The following is a 26,029-nucleotide window of genomic DNA, read 5'->3' as shown; positions in this document are numbered from 1 at the left end:
TCACACTCATATCCCTCCGGCGCAAGAAACAGCGCCCGCACCTCCCCAAACAGAAGCACCTCCCCCGCCAGTCAACGTCGACGACATGGCAAACGCAATGACCGGCGCCCAGATCTTGGAGATGATCCAAGGTCTCGCCCAAGGCCTGCAGCAGACGCAGACGACGCTCGGGCAGCTGACCACGCAGGTCGCTGCTCTCGCCACTAATTCGGGTCGGCCCTCCGACAACAAAAGCACGGTTCAGCGCCCGGCTACCTACTCCGGCAAGTCCAGCCCGGATGCCAGACGCTTCGTGGCTGCCTTCTCCCTCTACGCGCAGGAGATGGGCAGCAAGCTCAACACGCGCGTCGGTAATTTGTGGCAGCGTGATGATCAGCGCTGGGTACGATCGGCTCTGTCGTTCCTGACAGATGAAGCGGCGGTCTGGGCTACGCCCTACATCGAGGCAATGGTGGCTGAGAAGCCTGCGTTCTCGAACTGGGATGCCTTCGTCACGGCATTCAAGCTACGATTCGAGACCCAGGACGAGTCGGCGGACGCGAAGAAGGCCCTTCGCGAGCTGTATCAGGGCAAGCTCTCAGTTCCGGAATACGCTGCGCGTTTCCGTGAGGTCATGGAACGGACTGGTTACTCGGACGGTGACCTGCGAGATCGCTTCTACGAGCATCTCAGCAACGACATCAAGGACCTCCTCCCGACGACCGAGCGCTCTACCAAGACGCTCGATGAACTCATGTTGGTCGCTGCGGACTTCGACACACGGCTGCGTCAACGCCGTGCCGAGAAGGCCCGCGAGGCGGGTAAAACGTCGAGTACCTCGTCAACGAGTACCCCGGTCAGGACAACGGCGGCTCCGTTCGTGATCAGCAAGGATCCGAACGCGATGGACATCGACGCGACGCTGCAGGCGCCGAAAGGCGGTAACGGGAAAACCCGAGCAGATTTCCTCAAGGTCATGGGCGGTCGATGCTTCGGCTGCGGCTCCAAGGATCACGTCAAGCGAGACGGTGGTCACGAGCGCGACATCTGCGACTGGTGCGGTGGAACCGGGCACAAGACCCCGGTCTGCCAAAGACGGTTCCTCGGGTTGCCAAAGAAGGCAACGGCAGCTGCGACGTCTTCGACGTCCTCTACGGACAAGGAAGTGGATGAGATCTTCTCTCCGGAAACTTCCTCGTCGACAAGCGAGGAGAAGACAGTGGCGGCCACCTCGCAGATGACCGACGTTGTGAACGCGATGCTCAAGCAGCAGGCTGAGCTCGCAGCGCAGATCGAAGCCCTCAAAAAGGCTTTTTAGATCGACCACACGCTACCGTGGCAGCGGCGTCGTGGTCGTGGGACAGGTATTGGCGTTTCTTCGGTTCTATTCGCATAGCTAGTTGTACTATACCAGAATCAGAGCTTCGAGATGTACATTTACGTATTGATGTATCGGTCTCCGGAAAACGTCGAGAAAAGCAAGTAGCTGCCATGATTGACTCAGGCGCTACGGGATTGTTCATTTCTTCTCGTTTTGTATTAGAAAATCATGTAACTACCGTTCCTATGAAACATCCGATCGTTTTGTATAACATCGATGGCAGTAAGAACAAAGCTGGTAGCATCACTCACTACGCTCGTCTTAGATTACAAGTAGGTAGCTTTGATGAGGTGTGCGATTTTTTAGTTACGAATCTGAACAAGGAAGATATGATACTGGGTATTCCGTGGCTAAGAGAGGTGAATCCTAGCATCAACTGGAAGGAGGGTACGGTCACGTTCGACGAGGAACCGCAGGAGCCGGTTTCATCTGAGAACGATGATCTCCCCTTTCAGAAGATCGCCGGGACGAGGAAACTCCGGCGCGAATGGAAGAAGCGCGGAGTTATAGATGATTTGGCCGATGAGCTCTGGTGCTGCGCAGGTGTAACGTACTCAACCACACTGGCAGCCCAAGCCAATCAGCAGAAGTCCAAGAAGACCTTCGAGGAGATGGTGCCGGAGCACTATCGAGACTTCGCCAAAGTCTTCTCGGAGGCAGACTCGGAACGTCTTCCCGAGCACAAGCCGTGGGATCACACGATCGACCTAAAGCCAGACGCGCCCGAGACGCTACGGTCGAAAGTGTATCCAATGCCGGTAAACGAGCAAGCGGAACTAGACAAGTTCTTAGAAGAGAACCTCCGGAAAGGCTACATTGTGCCTTCCAAGTCACCGATCGCTTCGCCTGTCTTCTTCGTCAAAAAGAAGGACGGCAAGCTACGGATGGTTCAAGACTATCGTAAGCTAAACGATGTCACAATCAAGAACCGATACCCGCTCCCGCTTGCTACCGACATAGTCAACCGGCTACGCCAAGCCAAGTACTTCACGAAGTTCGATGTCCGCTGGGGATACAACAATATCCGTATCAAAGAAGGTGACGAATGGAAAGCGGCGTTTGTAACCAACCGCGGACTGTTCGAGCCGAACGTCATGTTCTTCGGCCTCACCAATTCCCCAGCGACATTCCAAACGCTCATGAATTCCATCTTCGTCGATCTCATCGCCGCTGGAAAAGTAGCTGTATATCTAGACGACATCCTAATATACAGTACGGACTTGGATGAACATCGCAAAGTAGTACGCGAAGTTCTCCGCCGGCTACAGGAACACGACTTGTTCCTGCGACCCGAGAAATGCGAATTCGAGCAGACGAGCGTCGAGTACCTAGGCTTGGTAATCTCGGAAGGAAAGGTCAGCATGGACCAAGTCAAGGTCCAGGCGATCACGAGTTGGCCGGACCCCCAGAACCTGAAAGCACTTCGAGGGTTCCTGGGCTTCGCCAACTTCTATCGCCGGTTCATCAAGGACTTCGCTAAGACAGCACGTCCTCTGAATGACCTGACCAAGAAAGACGTATCCTGGCATTGGGGGCCAGAGCAGAAAGAAGCATTCCAGACGCTTAAGGACGCGTTCACGTCGGAACCTGTTCTAGTCACATGGGAACCCGACCGTCCTACGCGCGTGGAAGTGGATGCTTCCGGGTTCGCGACCGGTGGAGTTATCCTGCAAAAGACGGCAGATAATCTCTGGCACCCGGTTGCGTTTAGGTCACAGTCGATGGCGGAAGCCGAGCGCAACTATGAGATCTACGACCGCGAGATGCTAGCTATCATCAGAGCTCTCGAGGACTGGAGGCACTATTTGGAAGGCCTTCCGGCCCCCTTCGAGATCATCTCCGATCATAAAAACCTAACGTTCTGGCGAACTTCGCAGAACTTAGGACGGAGACAAGCTCGCTGGTCGTTATGGTTGTCACGCTTCGACTTCACGATGACGCATAAACCCGGAAAGACGAACACTCAGGCCGATCCCCTGTCACGTATCCCTTCGCTCCAAGTCACGGATGCGGAGGATAACCAGGGTCAGATCGTGTTGAAGCCTGAGCGGTTCGCGGAGATTTCTGCTACCCTCAATGAGCCAGAATCCCCACTAGAAGACCGCCTTCGTCAGGCTAGCGAGCGCGAAGCTGAGGTGCTTACCGCGCTACGCGAGCTCCGTGAGCATGGCCCACGTCGATTGACGAACGGACTCTTCGAATGGGAAGAAGACAAGGGTATCATTTACTACAAAGGGAAAGTCTATGTCCCTGCCGACGATGGGCTGCGCACAGAAGTCTTACGTCAGTGCCACGACGCGCCCACGGCAGGACATCCCGGTAGAAATGGAACCCTTGAGCTGGTCAGCCGCCATTACTGGTGGCCAGGAATGGCCAAGTTTGTGGAGAAGTACGTCGCAGGATGTGACAAGTGTCAGCGCTACAAGCCAGCAGCTCATCCGCCGGCTCAGCTACACCCCCTGCCCGTGCCTAGAGGACCGTGGACTACGATGGGCGTCGATCTGATCACTGGATTGCCACTGTCCAACGGATTCGATGCCATAGCCACGTTCATTGATCTCTACGGCAAACAGGTGCACTTCATACCCACGACCTCCACAGTAGACGCTTCGGGTATCTCCGATTTGCATTATCGTGAGATATTCCGGCTGCATGGGATCCCCGACGAGATTGTGTCGGATCGCGGTCCGCAGTTCGCCGCTAAGCTAATGCGCGAACTGTACAAGCGGCTAGGAATCAACTCGAGTCTCACTACGGCCTACCACCCGCAGAGCAACGGACAGACAGAGCGCGCTAACCAGGAAGTCGAAAAGTACATTCGGCTCTTCTGCGATAAACGCCAAGACGACTGGTCCCGGCTTCTCCCAACCGCCGAGTTTGTAATCAACTCGCGCGTTGCATCGGCTACGGGAAAGACTCCCTTTGAAGCCATGTATGGGTTTACGCCGGACTTCACTGTCCCTGTGGGTAGGAAAACAAGTATTCCTGCGCTTGACCAAAGATTGGCACTTCTTGCAGAAGCACGCAAGGAGGCGGAAGCAGCACTTCGTCTAAGCAAAGTCGCGATGGCGGATCAGGGCAAAGTCAAAGCCCCGGTGTTCAAGGTTGGCGACAAAGTCTGGTTAGCCGCCAAGAACATCAAGATCCACCAAGCAAGTCAGAAGCTTGGGCCGCGACAACTCGGACCTTACGAAGTAACCGAAGTCCGAGAGAAAGACGACTACGTGCTTAACTTGCCGCCTGCGCTCAAGGTGCATCCCGTATTCCACGTGGATAGACTATCTCCCTACAAGGGTAATGACGTCAACGGACTCCTTCCTCAACCACCCGAACCAGTAGTAATCGATGGTGAGGAAGAGTACGAAGTCGAGACCATCTTGGATTCCCGGTTCTTCAGACGCCAGCTTCAGTACCTAGTCCAATGGAAGGGCTACGGTGCGGGAGACAACAGCTGGGAACCCGCCAAGAATCTCGAACACGCCCAGAAGGAAGTAGCGGAGTTCCATTGGAAGCACCCCAATGCACCTCGCAAGATAAACGCTGCTCTTTTCGACGTAATCGTGTGGCAATCTCCGGAGAATATGACGGACGTCGTGCCCACAGACCTGGAATGGGAGACGGGGCGACGTGTTGGGATAGATTCGTCGGGACGACGAGTCTTAGGAGGGGGGTAATGTCATGGTATGACACGGAGGCCCCGTATTTTTACTTTGTTTTATCCTATTTTTGCTCATTTTCTATGGACTTGTACAATACCCTGTACGGTAGACTTCGCCTGGAACGGCTTTCTGACTAGCCACGTGACACATCACGTGCTAGGGTTTGTCTTGTGACTCGTTCATCATGTGGCCTTGCTTATGTAATTTATCATGTGCCCTGCGGCAGCGCCTAGCCACCTGACTCGTTCTGACTCGTTCTGACTCATACGTACACATGACCTCAGTTCTCGGATCCAGCGTAGGTAGACCTGCCCTCAACCTAGCCAGTATATATAGGGTCCTGTACGCTGCCTAGCACTCCAGCTCGTCCTCTTGGAGTTGCTAGGTAAGCACTTCACATTGTACTAAGTAGAGTGCAATGTAACTAACTTGGAGTTGCTAGCATTGCGTTCGACGCTGTTAGACTGTTGTTGACTTCGGTCCAACACCTTGAGGTCAAGTGTTTCTGTTCCCAGTTCTGTTTCTAGTCGCGTCAGACCTAGCTCCGCGACACCATGTGCCGAGGACTTCATTACGCCTGAGGGCTTTCCTTCCAAAGCGTCTATGTGTCATGGCCATATCAAGGTGTAGTCTCTCGTTAACCACTCGAGTCCACCTTGTTCTTATGGCTGCCTCGGTGAGGCACCAGTTTACGTCGTCACTGTGTGCTATTACCCTCTCGCATCTCAGTTTCCAGACTAAGAATGCTGATTCTGTTATTAGGATGCGCCATAGCCTCTCGGCTCGCGGGCGACGCTTCATGTTCCCAGTTTCGCTTCTCCATTCACGTAGTCCTGAGGTGAGCACGTCTTCCATTGATGGTTTGGACCACGTCAGCTTCTTCTTCTTCCATAGGTCACCGGCCATTTGCCAGATTATGTCTTGGCCTGGGGCCTTGCATTCGGTTATGATATGGCTCATTGAGTCTGTTACTCCGCACGTTTGGCATATTCCCCTCTCTTCGTAGCCTGGGATTGCGTCCCAGTAGGCTCCGCATTTGTGCGCATTGTGCGCGCACTTCCATAGGTAATCTGTTATGTTCCGTCTTATATCGCGTTGTCGCAGTGCTCTCCATATGTCTTCTTCTTGGTGAGTTACTTCGAGATGCTCTTGGTTATGTTCTATTGCTTTGGTGATGGTCCTTTGTGTTGACTGTCTCGTCTCTAGATCTTTAAGGTTGCGTATGTGTTGGTAGGCTATCTTTTGTGTGATTGCTTGCAGACGTGCACCGGTGATATTGAAGACTGGGTTAAGGCCTACGTCTACGGGGGTTGGGGTAGTTTGGTTCTGTTGCGCGTGAGTTGCTTCCTTCTTTGCTTTGATGATCGTTTTGATCTCTTCTCTTTTACTCGCCTTGCGGATGGTCGTCGGGGCGCAGCGTTGTCTTAGGACGTTGACGAGTGCTCTCAGGGGGGTTGCGTTCGTCATGTTGAGCCAACCTCTGTCTTCTGTTTGGCCGAGTTTCTCGACGAGTTCTGTTTGTAGATAGTCGGTTTCGCTGACGATCTTCAGGGGGACGTCCATTGGGGTTGTTCTCGCTACATGAAGAGCGGCTGAGGTTTCGGCCCATGTCTCCTTATTGGCCTTGCCGTTTATTGCTATAAGTACTAATTGATTCCTTAGGTCGTTTGGTGCGATGTACAAGAATCCTTTCTCATCGCTCGGGGGTTTCTTGTGTCGGGTGTGAGTGCTTCTGGATCTTACTTGTGCGTGTATGACATAGGCGGTGGTAGCTTCGAGGGGGATTGGTTGGCTTGGTCTAGATCGGTTTGCAGGTGCGTTCTTTAGAGTATTATTCTCCATGAAGATGCGGATTGCTTCTGATGCTCCTCCTCTCGCCGTGATTGATGGGTCGAAGATTACCTCGCCCCCTTCCTGGAGTGCCGTCTCGTTGTCTCCTCTTCTTTTGGGTGTGATGGTGAGTCCGTCTTGGGTGTTCTCGAGGTCGGGATTCCACTTCTCACTAAGGTTACTTAGGATTCTTTCTGCAGCATCCCGGCACCTCATGGGGTGTTCGCATCCCATCCTCCTTGCTCCGATGCATTGGTTGCATGTACATATCCTGGCCGATCCATTTTGCCCGTTGTTGGGGGTTGGTGGGTGATTTACTATTCTTATCAGATCTGCGATTATTCTGATTCCGTGGGCCTCTCTTAGACAGTTACTAAGGCTGGTGTTGTTTAATCGCCTCAGCTGCTTATTTGCGCTTATGTGGTACCACGCTGGGAGCTGCATTTTGACGGGCTTGCTCAGCTTGATTGCTGCGAAGCAGGCATTGTATTTCTTTGCCGTATTCAGTAGGCGTTTCAGGTATGTTGGTAGAGGGGACGTCGAGTGGGTTGCAGGACGCCAGTCTTGAAGGAAGGTATTAATTTGCGCTTCTCTCTGAATTGTTCCTGCGTCTTTGGTAACTCTTATTGCTAGGATTGTGTCAACGAGGAATGCCCATCGCGGTCTGTCATTTGTAAGTGTGAGGTATCGTTTCAACCACATCAGATCGATAGCTTCATTCCTTGCTTTGATGTCTAGGATTCCTAATCCGCCTTCTTCTATGGGTCGGCATAGCGTGTCCATGTTTACCGGTGGTGGTCTGTCTGAATCCCAGACAAAGTGTCTTATCATCTTTGTGAGTGTATTCTCAATCTCTTTTGGCATTCCTTGTACCTCGGTGAGGTACTGTGTTATTCCTCCGGGTCCCATTTGAATGATGTTACGTTTCCCTTTCATTGTCGGGTGACATTTCTTCCAGCGTTCCAAGAATGCGTTTACTTTGTGCAGGGCCGGGGCCCATATTGCTGCTTGGTCTGTTTGGTTTCCTATCCAGGCTCCAAGCATTCTTACGGGTTCTCCGTCTTGGGCGATGTGTACGAAGTTCGGTATTCGTTCGTTGCTTGTGTCTGCGTCGAGTTGTCTTGTTGTTGCTACTGTTCTGCGGTATTCTGCTGTCCCTACAGGGACGACTTCTGTTTTCTCCTTGTTAAAACAGGCTCCCGAGATCTCGCACCATTTATCGAGGATGGTCCAGAGGTCACTCCACTTGTCGTTTTGTGAGAGGAATGTCGAGGTATCGTCGGCGAAGAGTGACGCGACTAGTTTCTCCGCTAGTCCAGGTACTCTGAAGCCTTGTATATTCGAGGATCGGATCTCGCAGGCCAGAGGTTCGATTGCTAGGTCGAAGAGGAGACATGAGAGTGGATCTCCTTGTCTAACGCCGCGGGTTACCTGGAAGGGCGAGCTGCTTTCCCCGTTGATTATTACTATCGTGGATGCGTGTGCGTACAGGTTCTTGACCCACTTGATGAATTTTGCTGGGAGTCCCATTTTTTCGAGGGTTGTCCATAGGTATTCGTGCAGGATTTTATCATAAGCTTTCTCCTGATCTAGGGCGACTATTACCCCGTTTTCTTCTGTGGCTTCCGCATAATCTACCATTGTCCTGCATAGTTGGGTTTGGTCTGATATTTTCCTACCGGGTAGGAAGCCGGCTTGGTCACTATGGATTATGTTGGATGCGACCGGAGCTAGACGCGTGGCGAGGATCCTTGTGTACAGCTTATAGTCTGTGTTTAGTAAGGTGATTGGTCTGTAATTTGCAATATCACGACGATCCTTCTTCTTGTACAGTGGGCACATCCAGCCTTCTGTGAAGTTACTACTTTCGCTGATCCCGAATTTGTTTATGTCGCTGTACAGGATCTCTAGGAGCGCGAGGACGTCGAAGGACGTCGATTCGTCCCCTGATTTGGCGTGGATTCTCTGTAGAGTTGTCCAGAGCTCATATGGGATGCCGTCTAGGCCAGATGCTTTCCCGGTATGCGTTTTGGATAGTGCATCTTCTATGCATTTCTTTGTAATTGATCCTGTTAGGTCTTGGAGCTCTGGGACTGGTTCCGGTTGATCTGTCTTGTCGAGTGTGTCTTTAATCTTTGTGGCCCGGTCTTCATTGGACATTTCGCTAATGTCCTTGTTTTGTAGGTCGTTGTGGTAGTCTCTGGCCAGTTCTGCCATTTTGTCTGATCGTGTTTCGAATTCTGGTGGGTCTGTCATTGGTCGTTGTAGGTTGTATATGACATCTCTTGGTTTCTTCTCCTTGTTTACATTCGACCAATACTTGGATAGGGACTCGTCGTTTATGGCATATCTTGCCGTTGTTGCGGTACGTACTGTATGGTGTCGTTTCCGTTCTAATTCCGTTATTCGGTCTTGGAGTATCGCGGTCTCTGTTTGTTTCGTTTCATTTGTCATGAAGTCCTCCGACGATTGGATAGCCGTTGACTGTTCAGTGAGTCTCTTGATTGCTGCTTTTAATTTGGGTGTCTTTGTCTTCATTATGGTCTTCGCTAGCTCCACGACTTGTTGTTTAAAGAGTTTATGTACTTTCTGTGGGTTCTCCTCTTCAGATCTGTCCTTCGCCAGTTCGCACTTACGCGCGCGTTCTAGTGTGGTTCGGCCCATCTCTATTGTCTTCGTGATGAAGTTTTGGTCATTTAGGATTTGCATTGGTAGGGTCCATCTTCCTTTGCCTATGTACGGGGCTTGTGGGACGCTGAGCATGGCTGATACTAGTTTATGGTCTGTTGGTACCCCGGTTGTCGTTATGTTCCAGGCATATGATGCCTTTGCTATGTCCTCGGGGACGTATATTCGGTCTATTCGGGATCGCGATATGGAGGCTCTCTGCGGGAATGAGTACTCCTTCGCATTCGGTTCTGACGTTCTCCATCCGTCACATAGATCTGCTCTTTGTATCAGGCTTCGTAGGCTGTCTACTGCGTTTACGTTGTCGGCTCTGGACGGGAGTCTGTCTAACGTGTCTTCTACTATGTTGAAATCGCCTACGAGTGCGTCAATCTTTCCTTTGCTTGATAGTAACGGGTCTTCTTGCAGTTCGGCCCAGAAAGCTGCGTTTTGCCCCATGTCATTTGGTGCGTATACGTTCACGATTGTGATTGTTGTGTCTCCGTGCCACTTCATCTTGATGCTTATTGCTCGACCTGGCCATATCTCTCGGACGGTAGGGTTAGATATGTCGACTATCTCTCTGTTGAGCACGAAGGCTACTCCTTGTGAGTTCGTGCTGTCACCGGCTTGTGAGTTGTAGACTCTCAGTCTACGGCCGTATAATTGATGTATACTATCTATTGTCTGGTCATCTAAGTGCGTCTCTTGTACTGCCAGTACACCGATGCGCTGCTCCCTCATTAACTGGTTTATAGAGTTCCACTTGTTGTTGATCGTTCCGGTGAGGTTGCCTTTCCCGTTTATGTTAAGGGATCCTATCGTTACTGATGCTTTAGTTCGGCGACCTTTGTTTTTCTTGATTAGTGTGTGTGGAGCTGTGGCCGTTTGTGCCATATCAACCCGGCTCCCAGTCATCGGTGTGGCATTCTGAGTGCCGCTGGGAGTCGCCCTGTCTCCGTTTCCCTCTAGAGGGTCACTCAACGCCTCGCGGGCAGGGGACACGCTGTGTTGTCTCCTCCGGAGGGGCTCGGAACCGTTTGCCTGTAGTCCAACCGTCTGTGTTTGTTTCGTGTGTAATGCTGCCGTTGCTAATCTATCCCGCCGCTACAACGATCCGCGACGGGCGGGAACTTCTCCTGAGTCCCTCAGGGGACATGTCTCTCGTTGTTTCCAATCGATTGACTTGAGCTTCTCAGCCAAGGGGAAGTCTATTAGTCCCCTTCTGTGTGCACATGTGGGGTCATACTTTCGCTACGGCCGGCTTTCCTGTCCTACGGAGGTAGTCAGTATATGTGGGCTCGTCCGTAACGTCAGCGTTGCTGCGTGGGTAGGATATGTTAGTTTCTGGTCTCGTGTGGGGCTTAGGGCCTTGCAGATTTCGTTATACTATTCGTGTATTTGTTTGACGGCCCCGTCTTCTTCGAGGTACGTGGGCTCCAATCATCATCAAGAAGGTGTGCGTGTTGCGTTCTACGGTGTGGTACATGAGTTATGCCGAGATGGGCTCCGTACGCGCGAGTATATACGATGGGTCCAAGATGGTTCGTCAAGAGGTGGGAGAGGTAAATACGGCCACTGTTATGTACAGATGAGTGGGGCAGTTCTTTGCCAGATGGGGTAACACAAGGGTTGAACAAGATGGGTGGACAGGGCTCGTGGGCGTGATTCAGACGTAGCGGAGCTCAAGATAGTGCGGATAGTACGGAGGGCACGCGACGGGGAGGTTATTCATGTTCGTATGTAACGTAGGTGGCAGCCTATGAGGTGCTCGTGTCAAGAGATTAGTTGGGTGGCGGACTCATGACGTCGTGGAGGTCACTTAGTACCCATCGTCGTACCTTCCCCTCCTGCCGCCGTTGCCGCCACGTCCGCGCCCTCGTCCGTATCCGTTCCCTCGGCCGCGGCCACCGCCGCGACCTCCTCCGCGGCCGCCGCGTCCGTGGTGATAGTCGTCTCGACTCGAGCTAGACTCCGGGTCGTTACGCGGGGCGTTCGGGTCGTGCCAGCCAGGGATTTTGGGCAGTTCGCATAGCCCAGTTGGGTGGTCGACGGAATGGCAGTAGGTGCATAGCATTTCGTCCAGGTACGGGACAGGAGCGCCGGCGTGGTCGCTGCCGAAGTTGTAGGTGCGTAGTTCCTTGCAGAACTTCTTCCACTTGTCCGTATCATAGGTGGGTGATTCGACGTAAAGACGTACCACGGGGTCGGGTTTGTTTTCGCCTTGGGCGAGCGGGAGCGAGTCAGCGTGGATAGTACTAAGCCAGGTGTAGTAGGCTTCCTCGAGCGTGTGCGCACTCCAATGTCCGCCCTCCGCGATGTCGTCCGCGAGGTAGGAGACGACGAGGGCTTGTAGCACTGGCCCTTGGAACGCGCGTATGAAAACTCCCGTGTAGTTCTCGTTCTTTGCTCCGAACCTGCTGGCGTATCTCCACGCGCCTGCGTACTGCGGGTTGTCTGCGGTAAGCGGTCGACAGTTTATCGTACCTTCGACGGTGTCGAGCCATTCCTGGGAGAGCAACTTGTTACAGTCCTGCAAGGAGATGTCGTGAAGGAGTAGCCAGTGAGGGGCTCTGTTACGCTTCCCGGACTTGAGGACAGCGACGGGAGGCGTGATGACGAAGCGGTGGATCGACAGGTAGTCCTTGATCATCTGTGTTATCTTCTCGACCTTTCCTGTCGTCTCTGGTTCGTCCGCTCCGCAGCCCGGCATCTGGATGAGTGCCGATGGGCTTTTCCTCGCGATCTCAGCCCAAGCTTCGTGTTGCTTCTTGGCCATGTTCTCGGTCCAGAAGAATGCGTTCCTCCCGTGGACCGCCGGCCAGTTGTTCGCGGGCTTCCGTGTGGCTGCTGTGGGCCCTCGGATAGTGATGTAGGTCGTGGCGCGAGGGGCCGGCATCGGCTGGGGTTGGTGTTGGCCGCTCGGTCCGGGCGTGGGGGACGCGTGGCGGGGTGGTTGTTGCATAGGTACCGTAGACTCGGGGTGCGTCCTCGACTGCTGGCCGCCAAGTGTGGTGTTCCTAGCTGCTGCGTTGGACGCCTGGGCCTGCGGCCCGCCAGCTGACGTCGTCGGGTGGCGGGTGAAACGGAGGTCGCGTAGGTTCGTCGGGGTCGGCGTTTTTGGTGACGCTCGGAGGACGTTGTTGGAGAAAGCCGGCGGTGGGTAGTTAAGGAAGTTTAGCTGGGCAGAGACTCCGATGGTCGGGGGTGGCGTCTGCGGATCGGCGATGGGGAGGTTGGTCTGAGTGAAGAAGAGGGGAGGGGCTAGGGCCTGTTGGTCGACCTCCATCGCTACCTCGTTGTTTGCGGCGAAGGCGAAAGCGGGGACGGGCTCGGGGTCGGCGTAGCTCAAACCTCCGTCGCTGTAGTATCCGTCGACGGGCGGGGGGCTGAAGTCCGTTAGGCCTACGGTCATGTTGGCGATTCGACTTATCTGGCTGGACGCGTCGTACACGACGTCCTGTCTTTTGTCCGTCGTGCCAGCCACCTCCTCGTCACCCATATCCACCGTGACCCTCCTCCTTTTCTTCCCGGGGTCGGTCTCCGTTTCCGGCTCTTTCTCAGCCGCGTCCTTCGCGTCCTTCGTAGGCTCGGTGGGTCGCGGCGGCGGAGAGCCTAGTCCTATCGCGATCTCTTTCTCCTTCTGCTTGTCCTGCTTGTTCTTCCGCTTCGTTCGCGTGGACTTGGTTTTATCAGTGACTGACTTCGCGACTGTTACATCGGTGGAGGTCAGTTTGGCTTTTTAGGGCTCGACTCGGCTTCCCTAGGATCATACCTTTGTCTGGGTTCTCGCTTCCCTTACTTTCCCCAGCTTGGGGCGCCTTGTCGCCGGCAGCGATCGTCTTCTGAGTTGACGTCTGGTTCGACGGGTCGACAGTCGTAGGAGCGGGTTGGGGGGTCACGCTATCCATGACGCTCGCGGACGGGTTAGGATTGGGTTGTTCGGGCGTCGCGTCCTCTCCGAGGCCTTGGGGCGATGCGGTCGCCGGTCTCCACGGGTTGGTGTGGGGGTTTAGGGCTGAGGCGTTCCCGACGTGTTGGGCGGTGAGTAGGGACTCCTGGTTCTGTGGGGTGGCAGACATTTGGGGTAGGGAGGGCGAGATGGTCGCTTCGTCCTGTGTAGACATCGACGTTTACGGGGGAGGTTACGGCCGGGTGGGGGTTCGTGGATGCTCGTTGGATTGTAGGTTTGGCGTGGCTTGTTCGGCCGGTTTGTGGCTGTCTTTCCCTGTTTGGGCGGTGGTGTTAGGGAATGTACGCGGCCCTTTCGGGCGGTTCGTGGGTTAGTGATGTCTAAGTGGAGGTTACGCATTTCTCCTATGGGGTTGTTTGACATTTCAGGTCTGTCCGTTCCGATTTTCTCCCTGTGGCGGGTTCTTCAGATGACTTGTGTCTCAGGTAGTTCTCGCGTTCGGGTCGGTGGTTGCGTCTTGTGAGCGGGCTGTATTGTCCTTCCGTCGTTTAACGAGCGATGCGTTGAACAAACTCGCTTACCTGGGTGCTTCCCGTCCGATTATGTTAGACAGGTTGGGGTGGTGTAGCGTGATATGAGCGGGTGGCGGTGTGATATGTACCTGTTTGGGTTGTGGCTCTCTTGTGTCGCTTGTGTTTTGGCGCTCGTTGGGTTACTGTCCCCCTATTAGGAAGGTGGTCGGCTTTTACTCTCTTTATCGGGCGGATCTCGGACGTTATCTTGGTTTGCTTCCGTTCTTCTCGTTCGATGTGTCTGGGTTCTGTCGGGCCTTGTCTGTGAGACGTTACTCTATTCGTGTCCTCTTTTACATGCTCTCTTTGGATCGGTTCAGGATGCCCGTCAGTCTCTGGTTCCTCCCCAACTTCTCGTAGAGTCCCTGTGTTTCGCGGGGGTCGAGGTCAAATTCGTATGGGTTATCGTGCGGGTTTGTGAAGTCGGGGCGTTCCGCGAATACGTCATGTGGGGGAGGATTGTCGGGGAGATTAGCGTAGTGTATCGTGTGAGCGAATCTGTCCAGTTTTGTTAAGTGACACCATGGGATTGGTGCTCTGAGGTTGGCTCTCCGGGGTCCTCCTGTTAGGAGCATTGTCACCCAGTGCTTCGTGATGTCGGTGATTACGGAGATTCTTCCTGAGCAGATCACGTTTCCCCGGGATTTCAGCGTGATAATGTGGCCGTTGGTTAAGGACTTAATTGGTTCGTCCTGTGCTATCCAAGTGTGCTCCTCCCTCTTCCCTTTGCCTCTAGTGCTCCTCGGTGTGTCCTCTACATTGACCTCGTAGGTTGTGCACTTATGTGTTAGGTGTGGTGCGACGATTGGTGGGGAGGGAGCCCTCCGCGAGAGGGGGTCGTGATGTTCGTCGCCTTGGCTGGTCGGCGTGTTTTCGTTCCTCTGAAGTTCGAAGGTGAGGTACATGGTTGTGGGGGATGAATCGATACTGACTCGTCCTTAAAACGTTTCTTCGTTGGTGTTTTCGTGACGTTTTTCGTTTCTTGCGGCGTTTATCATGAACTTAGTATCACAATTCGCTTTATTATTGACTCGTTCCTTCCACTCGGAGCATTGACAGGGGTTTTATGGTGTTGTCTGTGGAGGATGTTACGTGCTTGTTGTCCCAAGTCTCCGTCCGCTCATTATATATTCGTTGTCTCAGCTTCTAGGCTCTGGGCTTAATGGTTTAGCCTGTGTGTCTTAGATCGGGTTTCATCGGCCGTTTTCGGTGGACGCTCGTGTGTAGTTCGGCATCGTTCATTGGTTCCGCTTGGGGGATATCAGTCATGGGACTTGTTGGTTCGGTCTCGGCCTGTTGTTGGCGTCTATTACTGCTTCTCGGGCGGGCCGAAGCCGGTTGGGCGCTTATTATGGTACGATTACTGTATTTTCGTGCTCGTCGTGTCGGACAGTGAGCTCGTCGTTAAGCGGGGATGCGTCTGTGGCATGTGTTGTCTGCCCCTTCCGCCCAGGTTTGGGGGATGTATGACGTTTTGGCCATGTTATGTGTTGGTATTCACATGTAGTGTTATGGTGTACACTATACCGTTGTATCGGTGTGCGGCTTGTTGGCCGTCCTGGGCTGTGTGGGCCCTGGTCTCCACCGCTGGTGTTGCGGGTGGGACCTTTAAGCGCATGTTCGTTTCGCCTCATTGAGGTTACTTACCCCCCGGGGCCACGAGAAGGCCTGCGCCGGACTCGACAGTGTCGAGCCCTCCCGGGGGGGCAAATGTATTCTAGCACTTACCTGCGCCATGTCGTCTCATGTCGTCCAACTCTCAATTATTTCAACTGGGCCCGGTTCGCATCCTCGACTCGTAGCCTCGTGGTCCGTGGGAATTAATGTGTGAGGAAGGCAATTCACCGTTTACGTCGGCGTTGTGCGCGTGGTTCTTGGAGTTGTCGACAAAACGATGGGCAAGGCGTGGTCCTCAGTTTCCAGTGACATCCTGATTGCATCTCTGTGTTGTTCTGAATTGGTTCTGAAGCAATCTGACTCCCTGGAAGGGCTGGTAGCCTACTTTTAGCGCCAGGCCGCAGAGGTTTGAACTGTGTCGTATCACCACCTGAGCTCTCCCGGTACTGCTGGGTAGCTGTCATATTCAGATACTTACGTCGTGCTGTGAGTGTCACTTAATACGATAGCACCGAAATTGATTCTGAAGACTGAAGCTCGCTGTTGCCTGTTAGGTCACACCTTCCGAGTCGAGCTTTGGCGTCGACGTGCTCCTGGGTTACTCAAATGCTCTAAGCTACTGCTCTGGTTTCGCCGGAAGCTGTACACAAGAGAATCACCATACGCACAACGCGTACCATCTAACATGTACATCAAGTACGGAACAGGTACGCCGCACGGAGGCCGCGGCCATGCCAGAGTACGTCGCGAAACAGACGACAATTCCTGTTCCCAAAATCCTCGACGTGCTGGAAGACGCAGAGTGCCGCACACTAATCCTCATAATGCGACTCCCTGGCGTGCCTTAAGGGCTATAATATGACGTCGAGGAATTGACTCCTGCAGAAGCCGACGCGTTCGAGGCTACTCTGAGGGATTGGTTCACACAGCTACGGTCGCTCCCGCCGCCCTCGGAAGTCATCAGTGGGTTCGACTCGGATGGCTCAGCCTGTTGGGCTTTCGCAGTGAAGCAGAACCACGACATTGAACCAATTCCTACACAATAGCGGCACGAATTCCACAAGCTCCTCCACGATACGGTCCTCGACGGCTTGCACGAGGGGCCTCAGGAGAAAGCCGCTGTGTCGCACTCGAAGACACATCGTATTGTTCTGACGCACGGTGACCTACATCTCTTGATACATGGCAATGGATCCCTCTCGCGGCTCATTGTCTGATTCTCGGAGTATTGGGAATATGCCGACGCAGTTGAGAGACGGCCGAAATACACAGCCTGGGTGCGACATTTTCCGACGTATTTTTCCGCAGTACTACGAGAAAGAGCGCGTAGTGGAGGATTCGGAGGATGGTATATCTGGATCCGTCACTAGTGACGGTCGATCGTAAGTGATTGACCTGCACTGTGAGCGCGGGTGTTAATGATACCATTCAGGCTCTGAGGCCACTCATCACCGTGTCACTACTGTATACATATCGCGGTCGCAGCGTGCAATTATGGAGTGATAGTTTAGTTCGACCTCGAGCCTGAGCTCACCTCCATACAGCCTGATTGCGGGCATGACCATCACTTCACTTGTTTGATGAGGGTGTGGTAGCTCGCTACGTGTTGTGTAGGCTTTACTTATCTCGTCATCACTGCGTAGATCTTGCGTGTTGTATGGGGACACAGCCACGTCTACATTTGATGGGATGTCACTTAGACTGGTCAGTGTGGATAGATTCGTTCCGCCGGTACGTACGTTCAGCACAGCTTCCGCAGCGTGCGACGCATACGTCACCGGTGAGGCCGAAGTGTTGTACCATTTGCGGGCTAGATATATTGTATATATGTCCTGAGATTTGAGGGCCTGGACCCAGCCTGGGCCAGTGTGTTCAGCCACAGCGGATGATGTGTTGCCACAGACGTCGAACGATCAGAGCCGCCAAGGCCTCCCCGATGCATCTGCTCTAGTAGCGGCGCCGACAGACCACCGCGCGCGGATATGCATATGGCTGCTACGCCCACGGCCGCCCCCGCCCCCTCGCACATGCTCCACCTCTGAACTCTTCCGCCATCTCATATCCGTCCCGATACCCTCTCTATATGAACTGAGAACTTTTCACTCGTCGGACTTCACGATTTCTGCTACGTACTGCCGCCAAGACCTATCCACACCAACCTCGAGCCGAGATTTCCAGGACCTGACGCGTTCTCCGTGTTCATCATCCGAGTGCAGAAGTGATATATCGTGTCACATCCGAGTAGCTGGTACTTGAGAGAGGCCTTCAGGTGCGTCCCTTCGCGCTGCGGTACCGAAGAGAGGCGTGACAAGTGCTGCAGCTTAATCCCACACTCTCGCACGACTCCTTCTCAGCGATGGCCCCGAACTTCCTATCCAAGTTTGTCAACAGGTCCCCGTCCAACTCCATCAGCACTCGCAGCCCTGCGGATTCGCGGTCTTCCTCACCTGCTTCCGCTCATAAGGTGCCGCCGTCGATCACCATCGACTCCGCCATCTCCAACCGCCTCGATTCCACGAACGCACGCCCGCGGCGACATACCACCGTAGGGAGCTCTTCCCCCTCGTTGACCGGGAGTACCGAGTCCTTCCCGAATGTCACAGTCGTCCCGCCTTCGCCTCGCAGCGTGAACTACGGCTCTGACCTAAACGACGGTGACTCTACCCGATCGCCGCGCACGTTGTCAGACGGCCAAGATGGAGCGTCTAACGGGAACGGATCCGCAAAACGCGTGCCATCCATTTCAGACCTCGGTTCCCCTCTCTCCACGAGCACCAACGGCTCTGTCACCGCGGTCGACGACAGTGGCCTGGCGACGCCCACGCCCGCGACGACGCGCACCACCTTCTCCGACGCTCAGATGTCTGAGCGTTCGCTGGCGCACTCCAGGTCCGCTGGCAACCTGCGCAAGTCGCCCTCGCGCGAGAGCCCGACGGGTCAGAACTCACGGGCACAGACACTCATAGATGAACGCTCGCCGGAGAAAGAGAAGGGGCGGGACCGCAGTCGCAGCCGCAGCCCCCGTCTCTCGTTGTCGAAGAAGGCGAGCAAGGCGAAGCTGCGCAACCCCGAGTCGCCGCGCTCCCGTAAGAACTCGACGAAGGGTGGTAAGCATGATCGGGCAGCGTCGGTGCCCTCGCTCCCGGTCACGAATATCCACACCCCTCCGCCGCTCCCACCCAGCGTCACAGTTACCGACGACGGCACGCTCACAACTTCGCCCGTCTCCTCAGAGTTCCCGAGCGGCCCACCGAACACGTCGGTTTCTGGGAGGTACAACGCAGTCCCGCCCCTCCCACCAATTTCAGTAAACCTCCTCGTGCCGGACAACTCGGATGCAGCCAGTATGTACAGCGTGGACAGCGCCACGGGTGGGAAGAAGCGGAAGGTATGGTCGAGGAAGGCCAGGAGCGGGAGCGGCAACTCGCAGACGAGCCCCACGTCCAGTGCCCTCTCGCTGAGTCCCAAGAGGAAGGGCACCGCGAACGGGATTGCAGGTGCAATTGCCGCATCCGGCTTGGCGATGGGCATGGGTATGACGCCCGTGCCTCCTATGGATCTCTCGCAGCTCCCGCCGACGCCAGGAACGACCTCCACCCTCTCGTCGCGCGGCCACCGCCCGCGACGCAGCTCTGATATGTCGCGTGGGGGGCCACGGTCGAGGCAGGCGAGCCTCAACTACCCCGCGAGCGAGTTCAGTGACAGGGATAGCTATCAATCCGGCGAGGATGACCTTCTAGGCGGTGGAAGTGGGCTGGAGGATATGGACGACGACTTGGACCTGGACGCGGATGATATACCGGTGACTGGCTTCGCAGTGGCCAGCAATAAGCGCAACCAAGACTTCCACGAGCTCTTCCCGTCTGTCCCGGAGGGCGACTATCTCATAGAAGGTAAGTCTGGACCCAATTGTATTGTGATCGCCGTTTGCTGAGTCTATCAATAGACTACGGGTGTGCACTGCAGCGCGAAATCTTGATACAAGGCCGTCTGTACGTGTCCGAGAACCACATCTGCTTCCATGCGAACATCTTCGGCTGGATCACCGACGTGAGCGTCTCTATCCTTCTCCTTCCCTACTACCCGCGCTGACGTCGTCTCTTCCCCGCCGATAGCTATGCATCCCGATGTACGACGTGATTGCGCTCGACAAGCGCATGACCGCGTTCGTCATCCCGAACGCGATCCTCGTCACGACGACACAACAGAAGTACACGTTCACGTCCTTCCTCTCGCGCGACACGACCCACGACGTGATCTACAACGTCTGGCGTCTCGCGCGCCCCGGCGAGTCTTCCGCGCGGCCGTCTCCGCGCGGCTCGCTCGACATCCCTGACGGCGCGAGCGAGGTTGGCGCGAGCGCCCCACAGCCGAGTTCGATGGCTGGCTTGAAGCCGAAGGTGACGATGTGCGAATGCGGGCGGAAGGGCGAGCACTACTCGGAGCTCGCGATGGAGAGCATCCTCCCCGGCACGCCGGAGAAGATTTACAACCTGATGTTCACGAGCGGGTTCATCAAGGACTTTATGATCCATGACCAGAAGCTGATCGGTAGGCTCCGTTCGTCTGTTCTGTATGCTCTGCCGGTGTCGATGTCTCCCTCCTCCAGACCTCCAGATATCCGATTGGATACCCGTGGCAGAGGGCTCGCAGCTGCTCTACCGCCAGATGTCTTACACGAAGCCCCTTAACGGTAGCATCGGGCCCAAGTCCACCAAGTGCGAGCTCCGCGACGAGATCGTCAATTTCGACTTCGACGACTACGTTACGATGCTGACGACGACGCGGACGCCGGACGTGCCCAGCGGTGGTGTGTTCTCCGTGAAGACAAAGACATGCCTCACGTGGGCGAGTGCTGTGTCGACGAAGATTGTGGTCACCACTCAGGTAGAGTGGACTGGACGTAGTTTCATCAAAAGTATGTCCGATACGCGTCTGCTCGGTCTGTCGCTGACAATGCGATGTAGGCATCATCGAGAGGTCGGCCATCGAAGGGCAGAAACAGTATCATTCCGACCTGGAGAGTAACATGCGCAAGTATATCCACGAGCATCAGTCCGAGTTCATCCCCGAAGGTCTCGACGTCGCCGCCGTCGAAAGTGCGGAGGTGGCACCAGTTACGGAGTCACCCCGGCCCAGCCTCGATCATCCCTCGCTCAGCGAATTGGAGCGACGCAAGTCGCGCGAGTACGAGCGGAACCGGCGCGGGCTGCAGTGGGCGTACGACACGATCGAGGGCGCGTTCAAGGTCGGGAAGCAGAGCGCGGAGGGCGCGATCGAGCTCATCAAGGATGCGTGGGACCAGTCGTCGTCGACGACGATCCTGTACTTCGTGATCGTGTTCCTGCTGGTGAGCAACGTGTGGACGCTGTTCATGGTCGGGAAGCGAGAGGAGGTCGGGCGGCGGAAGGAGTTGCGCCGCACGGAGGAGCGCGAGCAGTGGGTGCAGGGCGTCGTGACGACGCTCTGGGACGAGCTGCTTACGACGAAAAGCGTGGCGGGCGGGGGACCCGGCGGGTGGCTGCCGCAGCTCCGCGCGCCGGGTGATTGGAGGGAGGAGGTGATGGAGATGCGCTCGGCGCTGGACTCGATTGAGCAGAGGGTGTCGCAGATTAGACAGAGCCTGGATGCCTTGGACTGATGTCAACTAAACAGGAACGTTCCTTCTTTTCTCGTGGCCTTTGAGATGGCCGGGTTTCTGCTGGTGGTGGATTCTGGTGGATCTGTATGATATTCGTAACTCGTATACGTCTACACATGGGGCTCCGGCCTGACAATGCATAATGCTTTACGAACTCAAACGTGGCGATGCCCTTCATTTCCATGTATCTTCTGCTAGGTAATGGCCCTCGCTGTACCAAAAAAGGATATGTGAGACACAGTGGAGGCATATGGCGGCTGTCAATGCGGGACATGCTTCGCAGACGGAGTCGCACCCTACATGCACGTCAAGCTCTAACAAGGCAGATAAATTCCAAGCACTAGGCCCATGGGCAGCACACGACACGCCCCCTCTACTCAGCCCTCCGCGCACAGGCAGCCATGGTCAAGTCAAGAGATGACGTTATCGCGCAGTTCAACGAGGACGTCAACATGTCCGTCGACGAGCTCCAGCAGTGGCTCGACGACCCAAAAAGCACGAAGGCGGGCACGGGTGTAGGCATCGAGAGCGGCCACAAGATCATAGAGATATTGAAGAAGAATCCGGACAAGGACCCGGAGAAATACGACGATGTGCGTTGTGTGCGTTCTGTCTGTGTTGAGGACACGAGCTGAGCCGCAATGGGCGCAGGAGGATATTGAGCACATGAGGAAGGTTGTCAGGTCCGTACATTCTCGACGCTGCACCAGAGAACAAGGTCTGACGTGCCTATGCCTTGGTGCACAGTTACAGTGCGAGACATCTCGCACAGGAGGACAAGCTCAAGGAGACGAAGACGAAGGAAGAGCTGGAGAACACGAAGAGCACCATTAGGTCCGTCAGAGAGAGGTGTACTGGAAGCGCAACTCACCTATTGATTGGCGTTGCAGCTTGAGAAACTGGGGCCATGTGCGTATCCAGCGACAGACACCCTAAGCAACCCTTGACATCTGTATGTGTCTTGTAGGACCCGATCAAGACGCTAGACGAGAATGAGGGCGCTGCGAACGGAGAAGGCACAGACAAAAATGCTGAGCGGGCAGAACAGGGGAGAGTCAACGGCGCTAAGCATGACGAGAAAATCACCGCCAACGGCGAGAAAAAAGCGAACAAGGGCGTAGAGCTAGAGCAGAAAGAGCAGACCCAGGCTAGCTCCAAGCGCAAACTCGGGGAGGGGGGCGGTGAGGCGGAGGTGGCAGAGGAGGCTGCGAATGAAGATGGCGGGTATGAGGATGAGGATCCCTCTGACGCAGCAGGAGAGCAAGAGGGTCCTCGGAAGAGGACTAAGACCACAGAGAACGATACGAATGGCGAGAAGGCTGACAGTGCGTAGAATAGTTCCTCGTTGGCCGAGCTGCGAGTGGTTCGTTGATGCTTTGCTGTGTAATGGCCGCGGTACGGTACTGATGACTTTGTGAGTGTAAAGAGGGCATATTGATCCACAGAATATAGCAGCCTCAGCAGCGATGAACGCATTAGTAACTTTCAGGAAGACACTAGTGACTGGCGGCGGACGAACCGCGTCCTCAAACGCGACACGTCACAGCGTGACGGACGCGTCTCGGCCTCGAGGGCGGCCGGAGATGGCTCGGCGGATCACCGCGACGCGCGACACGACGCGACACGTCCTCGTGACCTACGCGACGCGGTGTGTTTAATATTTGTTCGCGTCAAACGCGCTTCGTGAATAAATAGCCCGCGCGCGTCCACCCCGCGCTCACCATCCCCCTCCCCCTCCCCCTGTCCCTTGGCCTCCTTCCTCTTGACTCTCACGCACGCTCTACGGCATCTGTCAGCTGTCAGTATTATGTCTGACCAAGACCTCGGCTTGTCCTCGCCCATGCTGCTCGACAGCTCCTTCTCAGATCTGAGCGGGGAGAAGAGGACGCGTCGGAGGTTCACGCGCGAACAGGTCTGTCTGCTTGAGGAGCTCTACCGCGAGACTCCCCATCCGACACGTGAACGACGCGACGCGCTGGCGAAGGAGAAAAACCTGTACGTATGCTGCCCATTGCCACCCCACCCACGACGCGTCCTTACGGCGATTCTCGCGTCCCCCCTCCTACACGACTAAGTTGGCTCACTCGGGGATGTCTCTTCTTTCAGAGACACGCGCGCCATCACCGTCTGGTTCCAAAACAAACGACAGACCGAGCGCAGATCCGCCATGAACGCGTCCCGCAAACGTGGTGCTCTCAAGCCCGACCCATTCTCCTCCCCATTCTCCTCCGCACGCGGCAAGACCATCCACACCGCTCGCTCTTCCAGCCCCGCCTCCGATGACCTCTTGCGCTTGAGCGACATGCACACGCACACCCCCACGCCCTGCAAGCGCCGGCGCGACAGCTCGTGCTCTCTTTCCCTCGACGCGCGCACCGTGTCACGCACGCTCTCCCTCGACCAGATCGCCGCGCGCGCGGAGCGCCCACACGCTCCCGAGCTCGAGGTCGACCGACACGCTGCGACGCCGCCCCGCCGCACCCCCCGCGCAACACTGCCCTTCTTGCATGCGCCACCTCCGCCTCGCGCGCTTTGGGAGGCGATGCCATCCTCACCCGTACAACCTTCGGCCGAGCTGGCGGCCTCACCGCCGCTGAATCTCGACTTGTGTCATGGCAGGCTGAAGAGGCGGCGCACGCTTGAGTGGGCGTGTGCAAAGGAGCGCGCCGGTGGACCCCAGATGGACGCGGTCGCGGAGGACGAGAACCCACTAGTGCTTGACCTGGGTGGCGATACAGACGTGGAGACTGAGCCAGACGTACATGAGGCGGTTACGCCGAAGAGCAACCCGCGAAGTGGTGGTGGCGCTAGCATTGTTAGGGTGGAGTCATGGGAGGAGGAGAGGCTAGTGGATGGCGACAAGGAAAACCGGCCGTACCGGTGGCTCAAAATCCGTCATGATATGGTCGCAAAGACGGAGGTAGACAGGAAGGGGCGTGCGCAGGTTGATATACGGAAGGAAAGGGACGAGGATATGATGGACGCTGCACTAGCTTTGTGTGGGCTTGGAGGGCGCAAATGAGAGCGCATGGGTGGTAGTCGTGATTGGAGGTATCTTCGCTTTCATCTGAAGGAGCTTTACTGTTTCACTATTTCGTAGGCATTATGGCATGACATGGCTTTGACTGTATGTAGGTTAGCATAGCAAATGACAATAGCAGGAACATTTCAAGAATAATGACTGGTCTGGCCATCATTGTCCAAGACCTACCCTCGTACCCAACCGATCTCGAACAGCTTGTACCCACCCTCATCCGCGCGCCCGACGCCCTTGCATCTCTCCATCCCCTCCACCGCCAACACTGCCAAATGCCAACCCTCTCCCCCTCCGCCCACCGTTGCCTTCGGAAACACTTCCTCGACCGTATCGCACATCCCTTGATGATGTCCCGCGATCCTCAGCGGAACGATGAGCCAGAAGACGCCTCCTCCACTGCTGTCAGCGTCCGGGCGTACGAGGAGGTGCTCAACACAGGCCTTGATCCAACGTGCGTGCTCCGGGTGGTAGACCACATCCGCGGCATAGATAACATCGAACGTGCGCGCGAGCTCGCCTTCGTACACGGGATGCTCCCAGTCCAGCGCCCGCACAGCAACGGGTGTCACCGGGTCCGACGATGGCACTGTGGGTGGAAAGTTGATGCCAACGTTTATGCGGAGGTTGTCGAGCACGGAGGGGTGGTAGTCTGTCGCGACGACGGTGGGGTGGGTGAGGGGTACATGGTCCGCACGCTGGCGCTGGAGAATCTTCGCTGAGACGATGCTGAGCAGACCTGTACCTGCGCCAAGTTCCAGTATGCGCGACGGTGTCGCATCAGAACGAGAGGCGAGCCCAAATGCCTGAGGATCCGCGCAAAGTCGCTCGGACAGTAGGATTGAGCTCGCCCAGCTCTGGAGTCCAACAGAGGTGTGGTCCGTGCTCAGGAGGGGAGCATCGTTCAGCTCTACTTCTATCTCCTCCGCCTCGCCAGTACCGCAGGAGAAGACGAACCGTCGCGTCAAGGCCTCCTCCTCCTGCTCTCCTGCAAGGGCCGAGAGTATGGCTGTAGCGGAGTCGACGAGGAGAGCGCGCGCATCGGGCTCCTCCTCGACGGCGGGAGCGTACACCCATGTATCGGAGCGTGCGGCGAACCCGGTCAGCCAGCGGATGGCAAATTCACGCTCGAAGGCATCGGAGCGGAGGACGTCTGGGTCGAAGGTGTCGTCAGTGCCGATTTCGTCTGCGATACCCTCATCGTCCTCGTCGTCTTCTTCGGCCGAAGCATATCCAGAATCTGGTGCAGAGATGTCATGGATGACATGCTTGGGGATGTGCTTAGCTGGGAGTTTCAGCGACAGCGGCGGTGTCGGGGAACGACAGTAGATCGCGCGGAGATTGTCCAGGGCCTGCGTGAGCTCCTGGACGGAGCAATCTGCCAGCGTCGAAAGCCTGGGCAAACAGGCCGTGGGCGGGATAAGACTGCCGTGTCTATCCATCCTTCTATTCGCAAAATCTAAAGTTCTATTTGAGAGCTTGAGGTCTATGCGAGTCCGTACTGTAGGTGTACGCCGGAGAGCCAGGAGAAAGCGGAGCCTCTAGGGTATCTTCTATGGTCTAGAGTGTAGAGTCTAAACAACCAAGGGTGTGCTTCAGGGGTCCCTTGGTTGTTACTGTGCAAGGTCAGGCATGACGGGCATGGCGGGGGAGGTGACGGTTCGGAGCAAACGCCTGCTCAGTCATCATCGCAAAACAGTCTCGTAGATCGGCTATCTCCGATCGAGGGTACGCTT

The 26,029-nt window shown here is 55.6% G+C and overlaps 9 protein-coding genes across 9 annotated transcripts; 4 read left to right on the top strand and 5 right to left on the bottom strand.

The window, feature by feature from the left end:
* Positions 1–5,514: 5,514 nt before the first annotated feature.
* C8Q71DRAFT_716854 (uncharacterized protein) lies at positions 5,515–6,582 on the bottom strand (the record flags this gene model as incomplete). The annotated part of the gene is made up of 1 exon (XM_047921124.1): positions 5,515–6,582. The coding sequence occupies one exon, from the start codon at positions 6,580–6,582 to the stop codon at positions 5,515–5,517; it is 1,068 nt and encodes a 355-aa protein (XP_047773799.1).
* Positions 6,583–6,858: 276 nt separating this feature from the next.
* C8Q71DRAFT_677734 (uncharacterized protein) lies at positions 6,859–7,359 on the bottom strand (the record flags this gene model as incomplete). The annotated part of the gene is made up of 1 exon (XM_047919724.1): positions 6,859–7,359. A coding segment is annotated over one exon (501 nt), but the record flags the coding sequence as incomplete, so codon positions are not given.
* Positions 7,360–11,338: 3,979 nt separating this feature from the next.
* Positions 11,339–13,643, bottom strand: C8Q71DRAFT_862503 (uncharacterized protein; the record flags this gene model as incomplete). Its single annotated transcript, XM_047928035.1, has 2 exons — positions 11,339–13,227; positions 13,292–13,643. 2 exons carry the CDS (start codon positions 13,641–13,643, stop codon positions 11,339–11,341), a joined length of 2,241 nt encoding a protein of 746 aa, XP_047773797.1.
* Positions 13,644–14,294: 651 nt separating this feature from the next.
* On the bottom strand, positions 14,295–14,906 carry C8Q71DRAFT_727474 (uncharacterized protein; the record flags this gene model as incomplete). The annotated part of the gene is made up of 1 exon (XM_047921857.1): positions 14,295–14,906. The coding sequence occupies one exon, from the start codon at positions 14,904–14,906 to the stop codon at positions 14,295–14,297; it is 612 nt and encodes a 203-aa protein (XP_047773796.1).
* Positions 14,907–16,478: 1,572 nt separating this feature from the next.
* On the top strand, positions 16,479–16,787 carry C8Q71DRAFT_684447 (uncharacterized protein; the record flags this gene model as incomplete). Its single annotated transcript, XM_047919792.1, has 2 exons — positions 16,479–16,622; positions 16,665–16,787. Coding segments are annotated over 2 exons (267 nt in total), but the record flags the coding sequence as incomplete, so codon positions are not given.
* Positions 16,788–17,602: 815 nt separating this feature from the next.
* On the top strand, positions 17,603–21,419 carry C8Q71DRAFT_786052 (uncharacterized protein). Its single transcript, XM_047925109.1, has 5 exons — positions 17,603–19,511; positions 19,565–19,668; positions 19,734–20,169; positions 20,228–20,536; positions 20,586–21,419. Exons 1-5 carry the CDS (start codon positions 17,975–17,977, stop codon positions 21,257–21,259), a joined length of 3,060 nt encoding a protein of 1,019 aa, XP_047773794.1. The 5' UTR covers positions 17,603–17,974; the 3' UTR covers positions 21,260–21,419.
* A 142-nt stretch (positions 21,420–21,561) lies between these two features.
* C8Q71DRAFT_786048 (uncharacterized protein) lies at positions 21,562–22,796 on the top strand. Its single transcript, XM_047925108.1, has 5 exons — positions 21,562–21,852; positions 21,911–21,942; positions 22,007–22,093; positions 22,150–22,168; positions 22,227–22,796. Exons 1-5 carry the CDS (start codon positions 21,661–21,663, stop codon positions 22,590–22,592), a joined length of 696 nt encoding a protein of 231 aa, XP_047773793.1. The 5' UTR covers positions 21,562–21,660; the 3' UTR covers positions 22,593–22,796.
* A 303-nt stretch (positions 22,797–23,099) lies between these two features.
* Positions 23,100–24,281, top strand: C8Q71DRAFT_716944 (uncharacterized protein; the record flags this gene model as incomplete). The annotated part of the gene is made up of 2 exons (XM_047921129.1): positions 23,100–23,254; positions 23,366–24,281. The coding sequence occupies 2 exons, from the start codon at positions 23,100–23,102 to the stop codon at positions 24,279–24,281; spliced, it is 1,071 nt and encodes a 356-aa protein (XP_047773792.1).
* Positions 24,282–24,373: 92 nt separating this feature from the next.
* Positions 24,374–25,995, bottom strand: C8Q71DRAFT_367934 (uncharacterized protein). The gene has a single exon (XM_047918114.1). The coding sequence runs from the start codon at positions 25,733–25,735 to the stop codon at positions 24,467–24,469; it is 1,269 nt and encodes a 422-aa protein (XP_047773791.1). The 5' UTR covers positions 25,736–25,995; the 3' UTR covers positions 24,374–24,466.
* Between the last annotated feature and the right edge of the window lie 34 nt (positions 25,996–26,029).

Source organism: Rhodofomes roseus (genome assembly GCF_022264815.1).
Source record: "Rhodofomes roseus strain CIRM-BRFM 1785 chromosome Unknown C8Q71scaffold_31, whole genome shotgun sequence".
NCBI classification, from domain to species: domain Eukaryota; kingdom Fungi; phylum Basidiomycota; class Agaricomycetes; order Polyporales; family Fomitopsidaceae; genus Rhodofomes; species Rhodofomes roseus.
Note: the sequence above shows the minus strand (reverse complement) of the source record. Positions and strands in the feature narration are given on the sequence as shown.